This window comes from Pristiophorus japonicus, chromosome 4, assembly GCF_044704955.1.
Source record: "Pristiophorus japonicus isolate sPriJap1 chromosome 4, sPriJap1.hap1, whole genome shotgun sequence".
NCBI lineage: Eukaryota > Metazoa > Chordata > Chondrichthyes > Pristiophoridae > Pristiophorus > Pristiophorus japonicus.
Window position 1 is genome coordinate 231,347,468 of NC_091980.1, and position 18,420 is coordinate 231,365,887.

The window sequence follows — 18,420 nt, forward strand, 5'->3', positions numbered from 1 at the left end:
GAAGATTGGCAACATCATCTCTCAGCATACCTGTATGTCCTGGTTAATAATAGTGATCCAGGCATCAACAGTTTTCCCGATACGAATCTTCTCAGCTGCATCACTGAAATATAATTCAATTAATTATTGTTAATCTTTTATATTGGTCATTCCTCTGTCTAATTTATCAGACTGTTAAAATCATAATTTGAAAGTACATGAGGATTAAATTGTTACTGCTATCTTTCCACCCAATTTGTGCATTGCTTCTTAATGATTTTTGCCTACAAATTGAATAGCATTGCAGAGTTTCAGTCGTTAGTAATGACAAAGGATTTGATTAGGGCAGGGAAAATGGAGTACGAGAAGAAGCTTGCAGGGAACATTAAGGTGGATTGCAAAAGTTTCTATAGGTATGTAAAGAGAAAAAGGTTAGTAAAGACAAACGTAGGTCCCCTGCAGTCAGAATCAGGGGAAGTCATAACGGGGAACAAAGAAATGGCAGACCAATTGAACAAGTACTTTGGTTCGGTATTCATTAAGGAGGATACAAACAACCTTCCGGATATAAAAGGGGTCAGAGGGTCTAGTAAGGAGGGGGAACTGAGGGAAATCTTTATTAGTCGGGAAATTGTGTTGGGGAAATTGATGGGATTGAAGGCCGATAAATCCCCAGGGTCTGATGGACTGCATCCCAGAGTACTTAAGGAGGTGGCCTTGGAAATAGCGGATGCATTGACAGTCATTTTCCAACATTCCATTAACTCTGGATCAGTTCCTATGGAGTGGAGGGTAGCCAATGTAACCCCACTTTTTAAAAAAGGAGGGAGAGAGAAAACAGGGAATTATAGACCGGTCAGCCTGACCTCAGTAGTGGGTAAAATGATGGAATCAATTATTAAGGATGTCACAGCAGTGCATCTGGAAAATGGTGACATGATAGGTCCAAGTCAGCATGGATTTGTGAAAGGGAAATCATGCTTGACAAATCTTCTGGAATTTTTTGAGGATGTTTCCAGTAAAGTGGACAAAGGAGAACCAGTTGATGTGGTATATTTGGACTTTCAGAAGGCTTTCGACAAGGTCCCACACAAGAGATTAATGTGCAAAGTAAAAGCACATGGGATTGGGGGTAGTGTGCTGATGTGGATTGAGAACTGGTTGTCAGGCATGAAGCAAAGAGTAGGAGTAAACGGGTACTTTTCAGAATGGCAGGCAGTGACTAGTGGGGTGCCGCAAGGTTCTGTGCTGGGGCCCCAGCTGTTTACATTATACATTAATGATTTAGACGAGGGGATTAAATGCAGTATCTCCAAATTTGCGGATGACACTAAGTTGGGTGGCAGTGTGAGCTGCGAGGAGGATGCTATGAGGCTGCAGAGTGACTTGGATAGGTTAGGTGAGTGGGCAAATGCATGGCAGATGAAGTATAATGTGGATAAATGTGAGGTTATCCACTTTGGTGGTAAAAACAGAGAGACAGACTATTATCTGAATGGTGACAGATTAGGAAAAGGGAAGATGCAACGAGACCTGGGTGTCATGGTACATCAGTCATTGAAGGTTAGCATGCAGGTACAGCAGGCGGTTAAGAAAGCAAATGGCATGTTGGCCTTCATAGCGAGGGGATTTGAATACAGGGGCAGGGAGGTGTTGCTACAGTTGTACAGGGCCTTGGTGAGGCCATACCTGGAGTATTGTGTACAGTTTTGGTCTCCTAACTTGAGGAAGGACATTCTTGCTATTGAGGGAGTGCAGCGAAGATTCACCAGACTGATTCCAGGGATGGCGGGACTGACCTATCAAGAAAGACTGGATCAACTGGGCTTGTATTCACTGGAGTTCAGAAGAATGAGAGGGGACCTCATGGAAACGTTTAAAATTCTGACGGGTTTAGACAGGTTAGATGCAGGAAAAATTTTCCCAATGTTAGGGAAGTCCAGAACCAGGGGTCACAGTCTGAGGATAAGGGGTAAGCCATTTAGGACCGAGATGAGGAGAAACTTCTTCACCCAGAGAGTGGTGAACCTGTGGAATTCTCTACCACAGAAAGCAGTTGAGGCCAATTCACTAAATATATTCAAAAGGGAGTTAGATGAAGTCCTTACTACTCGGGGGATCAAGGGTTATGGCGAGAAAGCAGGAAGGGGGTACTGAAGTTTCATGTTCAGCCATGAACTCATTGAATGGCGGTGCAGGCTAGAAGGGCTGAATGGCCTGCTCCTGCACCTATTTTCTATGTTTCTATGTTTCAACCAAAGCGATCATAACCTTTGAAAACCACTCCGAATTTCAAAGCTGACAGGACGTTTTGTACAACTCCTTTTGTAGATAGTATTATATATTATAGCATCAATTTTGTACTGAAAGTAACTGTACAAGATCAGAATTGACAGGGCAGCATATATTTCAGGACATAACCTAGGCTGACACTACAGTGCAATACTGAGGAAGCACTGCACTGCTGGAGGTGCCATTTTCCAGATGAGAGGTTAAACCGAAGCCTTGTCTGCTTGTTCAGGTGAACAAAACATTTCTCGTAGCACTATTCAAAAAGAGGGGAGATCTCCTGGTCAATCTCTAACCCTCAACCAACACTACTAAAACATATTATTTGGTCATTTATCTCATTGCTGTTTGTTGCCTCCAGGCTAGAGCCAAGGTCGTCCCATCCTCTGTCATCGAACTTCAGTACGCGGACGATGCTTGCGTCTGCGTACATTCAGAGGCTGAACTCCAAGCCATCATCAACATCTTCACTGAGGCATACAAAAGCATGGGCCTTACACTAAACATTCGTAAGACAAAGATCCTCCACCAACCTAACCCCGCCACACAGCACTGCCCCCCGGTCATGAAAATCTACGATGCGGCCTTGGACAACGTGGATCATTTTCCATACCTCGAGACCCTACTATCAGCAAGGGCAGACATCGATGACGAGGTCCAACACTGTCTCCAGTGTGCCAGCGCAGCCTTCAGTCGCCCGAGGAAGAGAGTGTTTGAAGACCAGGGGCTAGATTTTCCACGTTTTTTGCATGCTTAACGCCCACTTAACATCCATTTTACCACTGAAATGAAGTATAACGCCCATATATCGCCCAGCGTTAGTTTCCGCATGGAATTAACGCCGAGATTCAAAAATACCACCCGCCCACTTTTTTTTGTCGTATAGATCAATTTGCCGGAACTAGCGGCCATGAGATCGCCCAACGTCACTTTCACCACCTCGCACACATATCACCCGCAATATCGCTCGCCCAAAAAAACACCTGAAAAAAGTGTCTTTGTCAGGACATTCATTGTTTGTGACCAATTGGTGGAAAAGAGAGAGCTATTGCAATGGGGCCTGTCCTTTCTCATCCTCTCTTGATGACCAATTACATGCTGTAGACTCGAGATGGGCGAAGGTACGCTTCACAGCATTATGTGCCCAATGTAAGACATGCCAGACTGATGAGGAGGACCAGACGTTACACCCCTCGTAAGTACAGGGACAAGCGGTCTTACCTCGACTTGCCCGACACCACCTGCCTTCGGAGACTGCGCTTCCACAAAGAGGTTATCACTATATGCCAGCTCATAACGAGAGATCTGCAGCCTGCCAGCACCATCAGTATTGCACTGTCCGTCGATGCCAAAGTCACCGCGGCACTGTCGTTCTACGCGTCGTGTTCTTTTCAGGCCACAGCTGGCGACATTTGGGATCTGTCTCAGCATGCCACACATTGCTGCATTAGACAGGTCACTGAAGCCCTGTACGCATGCAAGAGGGACTTGATCAGCTTCGCTATGACCAGGGAGGCACAGACTGAGAGGGCTCTAGGATTCTCCAGAATTGCAAATTTCTCCAAGGAGCAGGGAGCAATAGACTGTACGCACATCACGATGCGGGCACTTTTTCAGGATGCACAGGTTTTTAGGAACCGCAAGAGATTTCACTCCCTGAATGTGCAACTCGTTGTCGACCACCAGCAAATTATTATGGCAGTGAATGCTAAATTTCCAGGCAGCATCCATGATGCCCACATCCTGCATGAGAGCACTGTATCTGACTTGTTTAACAATCAGCCACAAGGTCAATGCTGGATGCTTGGTGACAAAGGATATGGCCTCGCCACCTGGCTGATGACCACCCACGAGAACCACAGAGCCACTCGCAATATCGTGGAGAAAACCATTGGAGTGCTTAAGCAGCGCTTTAGATGCCTGGACCACTCAGTAGGTGAGCTCCAATACCACCCTGAGCAGGTAGCTCAATTCGTGGTGGTGTGCTCCATGCTGCATAACTTGGCTATCAGGAGGGGACAAGAATTGCCTGATGCGTCTGACAGTCCACCTCACCAGAGAGAGGAAGAGGAGGACGAGGAGGCGGATGCTGACATCGGCCCACACAATCAGGCTGATGCTGAAGCAATGCCCCTGCCACCCCTGTAGACCGCATGAAAGGGCCGGTGGTGGCATGATAGCTGCAAGAGCCTTACGTCAGGAACTCAATCAATGAGCGCTTTGCCTGAAAGAACATTGGTGATATTTACAAGGGTGGCACACTGCTGGGTGTGCAGGTCATACATCAATGGTGGGCATCACCTTGGTGACAGTTAAAGTTTAAGTTGATTGAAGTTAAGTGGAATTATATCCTTTGATGTTAAGGAATCACCAGTGTGTAACGGTGCAGCTACCTGAGCCAATGCACAACAAGGTTTTGTTAAATAAAAAACATTTAAACCAAACAGTTGTCTGAAATCATCAGCCTTTCTGTAAAAACCAAGCCCCCCCCCCCAGCCCCTCTTTCCCTTCTCCTCCTAACTCCAAGCCACCTGGCCAAGGAGCTCCTCAGGTGATGCTTTTTTGGGGCGGGGGGGGGGGGGTGATGACAGCCGAACCGCTGCTTGGACGGATACGGGAGAGGACGGTCCCGAGGTGGGAACGTGCTCCGAGCCATAAGCAAGATGCTGCTGCTGGCTCTCATGTGTGGTTAGCAATGGGGGTGCGGCACCTTGGGGTGCAGTGCCGCGCTCCGGGACCACTGGGAGCCCTCTGCCACCAGTGTTCCTGGCTACCAGCTCCAGGGCCTCCACCATCCCTTCCATGTTCTATCTTATTTGTTGGACAAAAACTCGGTGCCATCTATGTTCTTGGTGCTTAGTAGGCTTCTTGCTGCTTGTGAATCTCCCTCATGCCTCCCACAACAGCCAAACAAGCACACACCACAGCCACACACGCCTTCAGTCCCTCTCAGCTCCACCTCTCTGTCTCCTCTTCTGCGCATGTCATGATGACCTTTAACCTCCTGAATCGCAGGAATCAAGCATTGCCATGCCGTTGTTAAGGACGGCAACACTTTACGGCAGAAGGTAAGCGAGATTTAACGTTACCGCCCATTTCGTATCGCTCGCGGTAACGCCCAATTTCAAAAATGGAGACTAGGTGCTTTGAGAATGGGCGAGATGCCGGCGATCTAAAAACCCATTTTTACCAACCACGCCGGAAATAACGCCCATTTTTGGGCAATAAGCACAAAAGTGTAAAATCTAGCACCAGGACTTCAAATGTGGCACCAAGCTTATGGTCTACAGTGCAGTAGTGATACCCGCCCTCCTATATGGCTCAGAGACGTGGACCATATACAGTAGACACCGCAAAGCGCTGGAGAAGTACCACCAACGTTGCCTCCGCAAGATCCTGCAAATCCACTGGGAGGATAGACGCACCAACGTCAGTGTTCTCGTTCAGGCCAACATCCCCAGCATTGAAGCATTGACCACAATCGACCAGCTCTGTTGGGCAGGCCACATCGTACGCATGCCCGACACGAGACTCCCTAAGCAAGTGCTCTACTCGGAACTCCTACACAGCAAGCAAGCCTCAGGTGGGCAGAGGAAATGCTTCAAGGACACTCTCAAAGCCTCCTTGATAAAGTGCAACATCCCCACTGGCAACTGGGAATTCTTGGCCAAAGACCGCTCTAAGTGGAGGAAGAGCATTCGGGGGCGTTGAGTACCTCGAGTCTCGTCGCCGAGAGCATGCAGAAATCAGGCGCTGACAACGGAAGAACGCGCGGCAAACCAGACTCCCCACCCGCCCTTTCCTTCAACGACTGTCTGCCCCACCTGTGACAGAGACTGTAATTCCCACATTGGACTGTACAGTCACCTGAGAACTAACTTTTAGAGTGGAAGCAAGTCTTCCTCGATTTCGAGGGACTGCCTATGATGATGATGATGATGCTGTTTTGGGGATCATACAGTGTATAAATTGGCTGCCACATTTTCTTACATTACAACAGTGACTATACTTCATTAGCTGTGAAACGTTTTGGATGTCCCAAGGGTGTTAAAGGTCCTATATCAATGTAAGTTCGTTCTTTTTTCTTTCACGATGGCCATTGGACTAATCAAAATTAATTTGAATTAGTAGCCATATAACATTTCTTGAGTTCCTCCTTGCAAGGAATTTCCATTTCAACCCATGTCCCCAACACAGGCATTTTATTAATTTAATTGCATGTAGCTTCCACCAAAGTCATATTCCACAGAAACATTAGAGTGCAACAGGGAAATAATAGCTATCTACAAATAGAGTTGTACAAAATGATAGCATAGTGGTTATCTTACTGAACTAGTAATCCAGAGGCCTGGATTAATGATCCAGAGACGTGAGTTCAAATCCCACCACGGCAGCTGGGAAATGTAAATTCAGTTAATTAGTTAAATAAATATGGAATAAAAAAGCTAGTATCAGTAATGATGAATATGAAACTATCGGATTATCATAATAACCCATCTGGTTCACTAATGTCCCTTAGAGAAGGAAATCTGCCATCTTTACCTGATCTAATCTGTATGTGACTCCAGGCCCACAGCAATGCCCTCTGAAACGGCCTAGTCAAAGCCACTCAGTTGTAAAAAACCATTATGAGAAACAATAAGAATAAAACTGAATGGATCACCCAGCATCGAGCTAGGCACCACCAGCTCAGTCAACTCTGCAAAGTCCTCACAGAATCGTACCTTTCAGCCAATGTCCCAAACTCCTTCATCACCATCCCTAGGTATGTCCTGTCCCACCTGCGGCGTAGACCCACCAGGGGTGACGGCACTGTGGTATACACTCGGCAGGGAGTAGCCCTGGGAGTCCTCTATTGACTCCGGACCCCATTAAGTCTCATGGCTTCAGGTCAAGCATGGGCAAGGAAACCTCCTGCTGATTGCCACCTACCGCTCTTCCTCAGCTGATGAATCAGTACTCCTCCACGTTGAACACCACCACCTGGAAGAAGCACTGAGAGTAGCAAGGGCACAGAACGTACTTTGGGTAGGGGACTTCAGTGTCCATCACCAAAAGTGGCTCGGTAGCACCATGACTGACCAAGCTGGCCGAGTCCTGAAGGACATAGCTACCAGACTGGGCCTGCGACAGGTGGTGAGAGAACCAACACGAGGGAAAAACATACTTGACCTCGTCTTCACCAATCAACCTGTCACAGATGCATCTGTCCATGACAGCATTGGTAGCAGTGATCACCGCACAGTTATTGTGGAGACAAAGTCCTATCTTCTCACTGAAGACACCCTCCATTGTGTTGTGTGGTACTACAACCGTGCTAAATGGGATAGATTCAGAATAGATCTAGTAGCTCAAAACTGGGCATCCATGAGGCGCTGTGGGCCATCAGCAGCAGCAGAATTGTATTCCAGCACAATCTGTAACCTCATGGTCTGGCATATCCCTCACTCTACCCTTACCATCACGCCAGGGGACCAACCCTGGTTCAATGAGGAGTGTAAAAGAGCATGACAGGAGCAGCACCAGGCATACCTAAAAATGAGTTGCCAACCTGGCGAAGCTGCAACACAGGATTACTTGTATGCTAAAAAGCAGAAGCAGCATGCTATAGACAGGACTAAGCGATCCCACAATCAGCAGATCAGATCAAAGCTCTGCAGTCCTGCCACATCCAGTCGTGAATGGTGGTGGACCATTAAACAACTAACAGGAGGAGGCGGCTCCATGAATATCCCCATCCTCAATGAAGGTGGAGCCCAGTACGTGCAAAAGACAAGGTTGAAGCGTTTGCAACCATCTTCAGCCAGAAGTGCTGAGTGGATGATCTATATTGGTCTCGTCCTGACATCCCCACCATCACAAAAGCCAGTCTTCAGCCAATTCTATTCACTCCACGTGATATCAAGAAACGGCTGAGCTCACTGGATACAGCAAAGGCTATGGGCCCCAACAACATTCTTCTATTGTGCTGAAGATTTGTGCTCCAGAACTAGCCGCAACTCTAGCCAAGCTGTTCCAATACAGCTACAACACTGGCATCTACCGACAATGTGGAAAACAGCCCCGGTATGTCCTGTCCACAAAAAGCAGGACAAATCCAATCCGGTCAATTACCGCCCCATCAGTCTACTCTCAATCATTACCAAAGTGATGGAAGGTGTCGTTGACAGTGCTATCAAGCGCACTTACTCAACAATAACCTGATCACCGATGCTCAGTGTGGATTCCACCAGGACCACTTGGATCCAAATCTCATTACAGCCTTGGTCCAAACATCGACAAAAGAGCTGAATTCCAGAGGTGAGGCGAGAGTGACTGCCCTTGACATCAGGCAGCATTTGACCGAGTGTGGCATCAAGGAGCCCTAGTAAAACTGAAGTCAGTGGGAATCAGGGGAAAAACTCCCCACTGGTGGAGTCATAGCTAGCACAAAGGATGATGGTTGTGGTAGTTGGAGGTCAATCATCACAGCCCCAGGACATCGCTGCAGGTGTTCCTCAGGGCAGTGTCCTCAGCCCAACCATCTTCAGTTGCTTCATCAATGGCATTCTCTCTATCATAAGGTCAGAAGTGGGGATGACTGCACACTGTTCAGCACCATTCGCAACTCCTCAGATAATGAAACAGTCCATTCCCGCATGCTGCAAGACCTGGAGTCAGGAGGTGAGACACTCGCTGCAAACATCTTTGGTACAATAAAAGCTAGTTTATACAATATATAAAAAATATTTCAGGCTTGGGCTAATAAGTGGCAAGCAACATTCGTGCCACACAGGTGCCAGGCAATGACCATCTCCAACAAGCGAGAGTCTTACCACTGCCCCTTGATGTTCAGCGGAATTACCATAGCCGAATACCTCACCATTAACATCTTGGAAGTCACCATTGACCAGAAACTTAACTGGACCAGTCATATAAATACTGTGGCAACAAGAGCAGATCAGAGGCTGGGTATTCTGCAGCGAGTGTCTCACCTCCTGACTCCCCAAAGCCTTTCCACCATCTACAAGGTACAAGTCAGGAATGTGATGGAACACTCTCCACTTGCCTGGATGAATGCAGCTCCAACAACACTCAAGAACCTTGACACCATCCAGGACAAATAAGCTTGCTTGATTGGCACCCCATCCACCACCTTAAACCTTCACTCCCACCAGCTGCAATGTGTACCATCTACAAGACGCACTGCAGCAACTTGCCAAGGCTTCTTCAGCAGCACCTCCCAAACCTGCGACCTCTATCACCTAGAAGGACAAGGGCAGCAGGCACATGGGAACATCATCACCTGTAAGTTCGCCTCCAAGTTTCAAACTATCCTGATGAAGTATATTGCCATTCCTTCATCGTTGCTGGAAATCCTGGAATTCCCTCCCAACAGCAATGTGGGAGTAACTTCACCAGATGGACAGTAGCGGTTCAAGACGACAACTCACCACCACCATCTCAAGTGCAATTAGGTACGTGCAATAAATGCTGGCCTTGCCAGCAATGCGCACATCCCATGAACGAATTTTTTTTTTAAAACTCCAGCGATTCAAGGACAGGGATTTTAGTCTTACTAATTTTCAAGACAGAAAACAATCTGCAACTATGTCCAAATGTATAAACCATAAGGATACTTTTTCCACGACTGTGACTTTCTGATTTCTGACAGCAGATTCAAAATTAATTATTTCCACATGTTAATGTGCTCAGTAAGTTGGCAGGTTGCTGTGGAACTGAATTTATTCAGCTATGTCTGGTGAGGAGGACAAACAAAATAGAAATACATTTTTGCATTTTCTGACTAAAAAGGGCATATTACAAAGAGAAATTTGTAAAAGTTAGAAAGGGATATGCTGTGTAACTGTGTTTTACTTATAACTGTTGAACTCAATTCCGCAGTCATCCTCTCTAATCTTCACTTTATGGGCTGCATGATTCTGATTGGTCTGATAGTTATAAACAGATGAAAGACTGCATGCACTGCATGCTGGTCCCGTCTGGCTTGGCAAGCTTACTTGGCAAGGCATCTGTTCCGGATGGAGGTTCTTGGTTAGCAATACAGTGGTGCCTCTGACCCAGCCATAATTTCACTAAATCCAGACAAGTCATTTGTCTCAGTTTCACCCTACCCAAATATTATTTTAGCATCAGAGTTCTGATCTGGCATTTGACCTAATTTTCTTGTTTTTATCATTGCATTTACTTGATAATATGAAGAAGTGAAGTGCAGTTCAAAATGTGTGCAATTCCACACATTCTGTTCTCCGGGGATCTGTTATCAGCAGTCTACAGAACAAACCGCATATTAGCCGGTTTGAACAGAATTCTGATAATATCATAATTTTTTCCCCCAACGCACTGATCCACGTACATGTTCAGGCATGGAACAGTCTAAAATTGTGGAAATGTGACCTTGTACACATGTCCAAACTGAGCAGCATACCTTAGGATTTCTTATTTTAAACAGTAAGCTTTGTCACGTCAATTATTGACCTCAGGGTTTCGGGAAGTGGGCAGCAACAATCCAACAGGAAAATTGGCATCAGCCCAACCTACTAATACAAAGGAGAACCTGACAGTCTTTTAGCTGAAACTAACAACAGGCCTTATACAAATAAATTGTTACAAGTCAAACTGACCCATTTGAAATACAGCATATGCAGAGTAATAAACTAATCTTGACAGGAGAAAAATACAATATATTACCAGGTTTTTTTCCTGCTCAGGAAAGAATTTAAAGTTACTGTATTTTATACAGTACAATAAATCTTTGATCTATTCTTGGCGGCCTTTAAGTAATACATGTTTTCTCAGGAATGTATTTGAACTCCCTCATTAGATCAGACAAAATGCGTTAATGGTTTCTGAGGCAGATGTGAAAAATTGCCGCGTAGTTGTTCAACTAATCATACTGACCCGATGCCCTAATTGTCGTCTTATATTCACAGTAAGCACTGGATCCAGTTTGGGTCGTATTTTGCACAATACTAGATGTATGCAGGTTGTTCAGGAAATGATCTAAGATGTAGCTGAGTTGAGGTCACTAAGCAACAGTTGTAAGCAGCAGATAAAAACTTGTGTGCATTGTATGCTGGCTCAGTCTGCTTTGGCAACCTAGTTGGCAGTGCATCTGCACTAAATACAGTCTCTAAGGAAGGTTTGCTCCAAGAAAATGCAGTACAGCAAGAAATTACATCAGCATTTCATGTCAGACATTATAATTTATATTAAAAAGGATTTTTTCCCAGCATCTAATTCAGTGCCACCTGGCACATGTGCAATCAAGAGAAATTAAAGTTAACAAGAAAGGGAAGTGATTTATCGCCAACTTTCAGCACAAAAAGTTTAGATAGAATTTTTTTTTAAAGTATGATAATTAATTTTATTGTCAAAAAAATGATCAGCTACATTTTTATTAAAACAGCAGTATCAAGTCTCTCTCTTTATCCAGTAACTGTACTCTAGAGGTTGGCCTCTGCCAATACTACTATGAGCACCGACTTGGAAGTACATATCAACAGCTGGGTACAATTTACCATTCAATTTTTGGGCAGTGATGCATCTTATGGGCAGTGCCTGGCTTCCACTGAACTACTACTCACAGCAACGTGGCCAAGATCATGTGTGCAGAAGTGTGGGGAGGGTGAAATAATCAGCAATTTAAATTAAAACTTTTACTTTTTTTATTGAAATGGACATGTATATTGCAGCAACAAAATAATGACCGTATGATACCGCAACAAAGTAAGACCATATGACATGGATTACAATATATTAACTAAGTATACAGATATTGCATCATATAACATCTTAGTAAGTAGGGGTTACTTATCAATTTCAATTCTAATATGAACTTCAAACTTTAATTCTGTGTATAGCAGAAGTAACTGTCTGAAAAAATGCATAAATTGAGAAAGAAGAATGATAAAGGGCCATTGATATCGCTAACCCACCTTATCTGTTATTATAAAAATCATAGTAATACCGTGAGTACATTTTATGTATCTATTTTGTCTATTAAACACGGCTTTCCCAATTCCAAGGCTGCATTCACAATCCCCCTAACAAAACAGTCCACTCTAACTGACAGACAAAGAGCTTTAAGGGATTTCGTACTTTTTAAAATAAATCTAAAATATGTAATGCACTCCATGACTATAGTGTCCCATCGCAGACTCATCCACATGGACACAGTTTATCTTCAGGCACAAAACTATAATGCTTCTACAATCTGCAAACGTCATCATATGCAGTTGAGGCTAGCTCATTGAATGTATTCAAGTCACAGATAGATAGATTTTTAACCAATAAGGGAATTAAGGGTTACGGGGAGCGGGCGGGTAAGTGGAGCTGAGTCCACGGCCAGATCAGCCATGATCTTGTTGAATGGCGGAGCAGGCACGAGGGGCTAGATGGCCTACTCCTGTTCCTAATTCTTATGTTCTTATGTATTCCTGTGAGAGAAATTCACGAAACAGATAAACCCAGAATGCAAACTATTGGATCCAAAGAGTCATTGAATCTAACAATGGTAGCACCCATCCCTTTCCGACAATACTTTTTATCCAGACATGATAAAAATATCCATGTGCCAACACCCATCGCTATACAAAAAATCAATTTACTTTATTCAAAGTATTAAGCTCTATGTCGTGGTTGGTATTGGATTTCTACTATACAGAGAGGCCCTGAAGACACTGATAGCCACATTTTTTCCTTCCTCCCAGTGTCTCCCCAAATCTCAGTCCATTCAACTGTTAAGTTTGAATAGTAGAGTACGGTTGCATCATAAAGAGGCCAAAGGAGACTCTTCCACATTTCTGTGCTGTCCCAAAATTTCAAGGATAACCCTAATCCCTTAATTTTTGGGTAGAGATTCTATAATGCCTTAAGAATGAGGCACTGGCTAGGTAATGGGTAACAATGTATTCCCTCTAGTTACCAGGCGTAACCAGCCAAGTAGGAAAACCACATCTGCAAAATACATATGTACATAGCACATAAGTAATAAAGTATACTGGGGACTCTTAACTATTTTTCAGAAATCTTGATATAAACAGTTTGAAATATAGTTGACAGAAATGGTTGACAGTACATACTTCCATTAAAAGTCAGACTATTTCCAAGTATGTAATTCCCTCACCAGCCCATCTGAATAGAAAATTCTAATGCTGAAAGGATAATTCTGCCAAGTGGCATATCTTCAATCTGATTTAAATTATCTCATATTTAGATTGGCACCCACATTGCATTGCTATTCAAAAAGCAGGGACACCAAAAATTACATTACATTGATGTAAAGGAACATTATATGTTCCGTATTGTTGGTTAACACAGTGGTGTGTTTTCAGCTTCAACCTAATCCCAATCCTTCAAGAGTTCAATCACAAGGCAACCAACCAAAAGTTCCAGCAGGCACTACAGTCATGTATCTTAAAAGTTGGGAATAGTTTTACAAAGTCTATTTTGCATAATATACTGTACATAAAAATTCAGACTTTCCGGTTAAAAGCTTTTTCAGCATCCACCAAAATAAGTGAAGGCGTCCTCTCGAGGCTCAGAAACAGAGCAGCCTGGAGGTTCTACTAGTGTACAGTCAATTTTATGATGCTAATCAGGTGGACAGCTGCAGGAAGTAAGGCAAAGATCAGTTTTTCTGGATCCCTGCCTACTCTTGTACCAGCTTTATTTTCCTGGCAGCCGGTGGAAGTATTCACCCATATTTGGGCAGCTGCTTTCAAATGAGGTAGTAATGATTTGGTTATATCATCCGTCTCATTTTCCATCATTTCTGCTTCATTTCAACTGTCATAATCAAGCCAGTATAAAAATGGCATCCAGGGTTGCTAGGCACTACTCTGAAGGTGGAACTGAGTATTTTGCTTTGTACTCTGAAGGTGGAATTGAGTTTAAACCATCTAGCTTTTCAGTCAAATGCAGCTATGAGTGCCTCTGTCCATATATTTGGATGGGGGTATTAGCAGGTTGGTGCCGTTTACAGGAGTTGTTCAAACCTTATTACTATGTTATTTTTATTGCTTTTCTTTTGTCTTTTTTTGTTGCCTGAGGCACTACCATTTATCTGCCTCCACTTTCAAACATAAAAGCCAAATGGTTGTACAGGATGCATTAAGTCAAGGGTTTACTCATTTCTAGAGCCAGCAATTTCATCAGCTTTCATGTGGACAACCAGCACCAGCATGATCGGGCAATGCAAATTGACCAAGTGCTAGGATTCACCAAGGTGTCATAGTTTGTACCTTCATGGCCTTAAGAACTTCGTGAATCAATGTCTAATAGGAAAAGATTCTACTCTTTGAGATGTGTAGGTCAATTGCAACCAGGAGCACACCATCATGTAAGTGATTGCTCGCTTCCTTGGGAGCCGGCACTCTTTAAACCAGGAAAACATGTTTTCACATGGATCCTCAGAGATCAAGGCTATACTTTACAGCCTTGGTTGATGACACCTATATGCTTTCCTAGGACTCCAGCTGAGCAGCACTATAATGAGGTCCACTCACCACTGAGAAGACACATTTCAGATACATGAACCAATGTGGGGGAATCTTGCAGTATCGTCCAGCAGAAGTCTCAAAGGATCACAGTGGTGAGCTGCATGTTGCACAGCATCATCTTTCCCAGAAGGATCACAACCCCATTCAGGAGCAAAGGCATCAACAAGATGAGCAGCAGCAGCCTGAAGAATCTTGCCACCGACAAGATACGTTCATGCTAAACTCATATAGGAGATCTTTTCTTGACTACAATATCCATCTTAAATCTTGTGTATATTTTCCCCATTCCCACCACAAGTATGCCATCATCTATGGACCCTTCCCTGTGCATATCAACTCATATAACTCACATTCATGTTATCTGATGAAAGCCATTTCAAAACCTTGCAGAGAACTATGTCTGCATGCACAACAGCTTTGATACAACAATATTTTAATTATAACCTCTACTTCCTGTGCAGCTAGTTCTTCCTACTAACCCTTGGTAGCAGTACTGATTGGCAGGTATACAACTGCATTTCTATAGGAGTATCCTGGGCCTGAAGTGCCTCTTAGCGCATGAAAGCTAAATTCTGAAATAAACCTGCTGTAGGCTGCATCTCTTGCGCTGTTAGATGGGCAGCCGCCATTTCAGTCAAATGTCATGGGGTTTAAAATGGCTAGAAGGATAGTCATATGTTGCCATTGGGAGACAGCAACATAAAGTGTTCCCATTCTCAACATATCAAGTATTGGGCACTGTCTCAGCATGACCACTAATCTGCGGACAGGCAGATCTAAAGGTACCAATGAGTTCAGTGAAGCCTCATGAAGCACATGTCTACAATCCAGCCCAATTTATGTGGTGGCTGGAAGAAACCGCTCTCTCCAATCTGGCACCTCTGAAGTTGCTGCCTTGGTAAAGTCATTCGAATCTTTTCTGGCACTAAGTTACCAAGCATGGATTGATCCTAATTTCTCTCATGGCCCTGGTCACCTCCTGCCACTGTTTCTGCGCTGCTCTCGTGCAGAGCCTGCATTGCTCTGAGTTCAACAGTGCTTCCTTTATCTACCTAGTTTCTTGCAGAAGCACTTCAGCTGCTTAATCGCTGAAGCGTGGGGCTCTCTGCCCACTTGCAGACCTCACAGACATTCTATGATCGCACAAGTTTTTAATCTGCTCCTTAAACAAATTTGGCTGTGGTGTACCCTTTACGCTACTACAGGCCATTTAAATCCTGTAGCAGTATATTAGTTCCTGCCCCCAAAATATGAGCCTCAAAGGTGTTTAATATGCCAGGAACTTACCATGAATATTGTAATTAGCTTTATCTTGGAAAGATGCAAATTGTGCCCTGACATACTTTCAACAATTTTTATTTATGTTGCTTCTTTATTTTAGAAAAAGTCTCAAGGAAATTCATAAAAGCATAAGGAAAAATAGAGGCCGAGCTTGTTAGGAAAGATAATGGTGTGACAAAAAGCTTAGTCAGAGATGGATTTTAAGGAGGCTCTTGAGAAAGAGGTAGAGAGCAAAGGGATTGAGGGATGGAATTCCAAAATGTAGGACTTAGAGTGTTACGGCTACCAATGGTACAATGAAGGGAGGGGCACCGTGAAATTAAGACATTAGGGGGTACTATTCAACAGATTTTTACCCTTTTTGTGAATTAAGTGAAATGATGGTTTATAAAAAGATGTTCAGGTACTCAAAGTATGCTGAAATATCCAAATAATGTAGGATTAAAGACGCCACTCATTTCTTATGTAGTTCTACTGGATAATCATCCAGGCCTGTCTGAACAGAAAAGCTGCCTCCATCACCTTCTCCAAGGAAATTTAAGCATCTCATCTATATGAAAACAATAACGCTAAATATAATTATCTGTGCATTAAATAACCACAGTACCATTTTGTAGAATGATAAAAAAATGTTTTAAACGAGAATATCTCGGCATTTTTTTTTGCATTTCCTGCTTCTATTTCAGTTGTCTCTGCTCCAACTGAAAACACAATGCATGGTGGAAATGTTCACCTAGCTAGCCACCAGAATGCAGTATCTAAGCTGTGTACACAATCTGGTGCCACATTATGACTGCCAGGGCCCAGTGTTACAGATATTTTCCTGGAATCTGTTTATGCCTCTTTTTTTTCTAGCCTCAGAAGAGTCTTTTTGGATTTTACCTTACACATAGTAACCCTAGACAACATGCTCTTTGGTGACCAGAGGCCAATTTTCATCTTCACCACTGGGGGGGATACTGGTGATAATGTGATGAAAATTATGCAGCACTTACTGCCCTATTTCCACTACCGCTCCAGCCCCTGCCATTTTGATGAAGGTCTTGAAATGGGCAGCCGAGGCACCCACCAGAAACAGATGTTGACTAGCCCATACAAATTGCGGTCCTGTTACATCAATAGGACCCTGATGCAATTTTGAAGTACCAATTGTCGGAGTATGCGCCTGCACGCTCCAACCATTGGTACTTAGCATTGAATGGCCTAACCAGTGGCCGTTTCAAAAGCCTCAAGAGGTAAGTTTGCAAATGATGGTTTTTGTGCCAGGATAAGCATCACCCGCCGTCTCGGCCCGATGTCAAGTCTCCGAAGTCCTCCTCTGAAATTGCCTCATCCCACTTTCCTTCCCATGACTGGCTCAACTCTACAGTGGAGCTACCAGATTTCCTGACACCCCTGATTGGTGAGCTGCCTATAATCATAAAAATGGTTATTGTCTCCCAGCACTTTCATTGGGCGATCGGTGGACTCACACTGCCCACATCCCACCCGATGGAAATGGTCACATGAAAATCTACTTATATGTAGATGAGTGAGGAAGGAACTAGGATGAGTTTCCCACTGTCATCAACGCCTGGATTTTCATTCCTGATGGGTATCCAGTAACACCTGCTCGAACGTGCTCATCTGGACATCATGCAAAACATAACTGACTAGTCTTTATTGCCATTAATGTTGAGTAGCTTGGCAACTCATACTGTCTACATGTACACTTGATGATTGGCCACTTGGGTGATGGTGTGGAGTGTGTGGGATGTATTCCAACGTGAATCAGCATCTCAAAGAGAGGTGGTAAGAAAATTGAAGAAAACAATACTTTTTTATCTTCATAAACAAAGAGTCAAACCCCCAAGTATCTGAGCAATGAAGTGCACTGAACTAACAGCTGGTATTACTGAGCTGTGCAGGAGTAACACACCTCTAACTTTGAAAATGGTAGCAAAAGTACCAGTCTGCTTGAGTTAAAGAGCTTGCATGAAGTTATTAGAGTTGATATGACGGAGCCGATCTGAAGTTTCTGCTGACATGTCTGGTGCAGATAGTATTTGTATTAGTCACCAACATGCAGATACCTAGGATGGAGGATGGCATAGCAATTTGCACCACTTGACCCCTAATCAGCACTTTGCATTCCACTCAATATGGAAACTATGATCTTATCAAAATAAAGGAAACTAGTCTATTTGCCCTTTTCTTTCTGTACTTGTATAGACATCCAAGATTTTAAACTAGTTTCCTGGCTGTTTAAGAGCATTTCTTCAGTTTCTTGTGGGATTTTTTTGCTGTGTAGGCATTAGTAGGATGAGGAGACAAATGAATCAGAAAGCAACATACATTCTTGGCACGTGCTGAAGGGAATGCTACTGCC

At 43.9% G+C, this 18,420-nt stretch overlaps 1 protein-coding gene across 4 annotated transcripts in view; it reads right to left on the reverse strand.

The window, feature by feature from the left end:
* The window catches only part of kiaa0586 (KIAA0586 ortholog), an 800,223-nt gene that overhangs the window by 406,207 nt on the left and 375,596 nt on the right, over positions 1 to 18,420 (reverse strand). For all 4 annotated transcript variants that reach the window (XM_070879138.1, XM_070879139.1, XM_070879135.1 and 1 more), the window contains one exon: positions 31 to 103. In XM_070879138.1, coding sequence (XP_070735239.1) covers positions 31 to 103 — 73 coding nt within the window. The remainder of the gene's footprint in view (positions 1 to 30; positions 104 to 18,420) is intronic.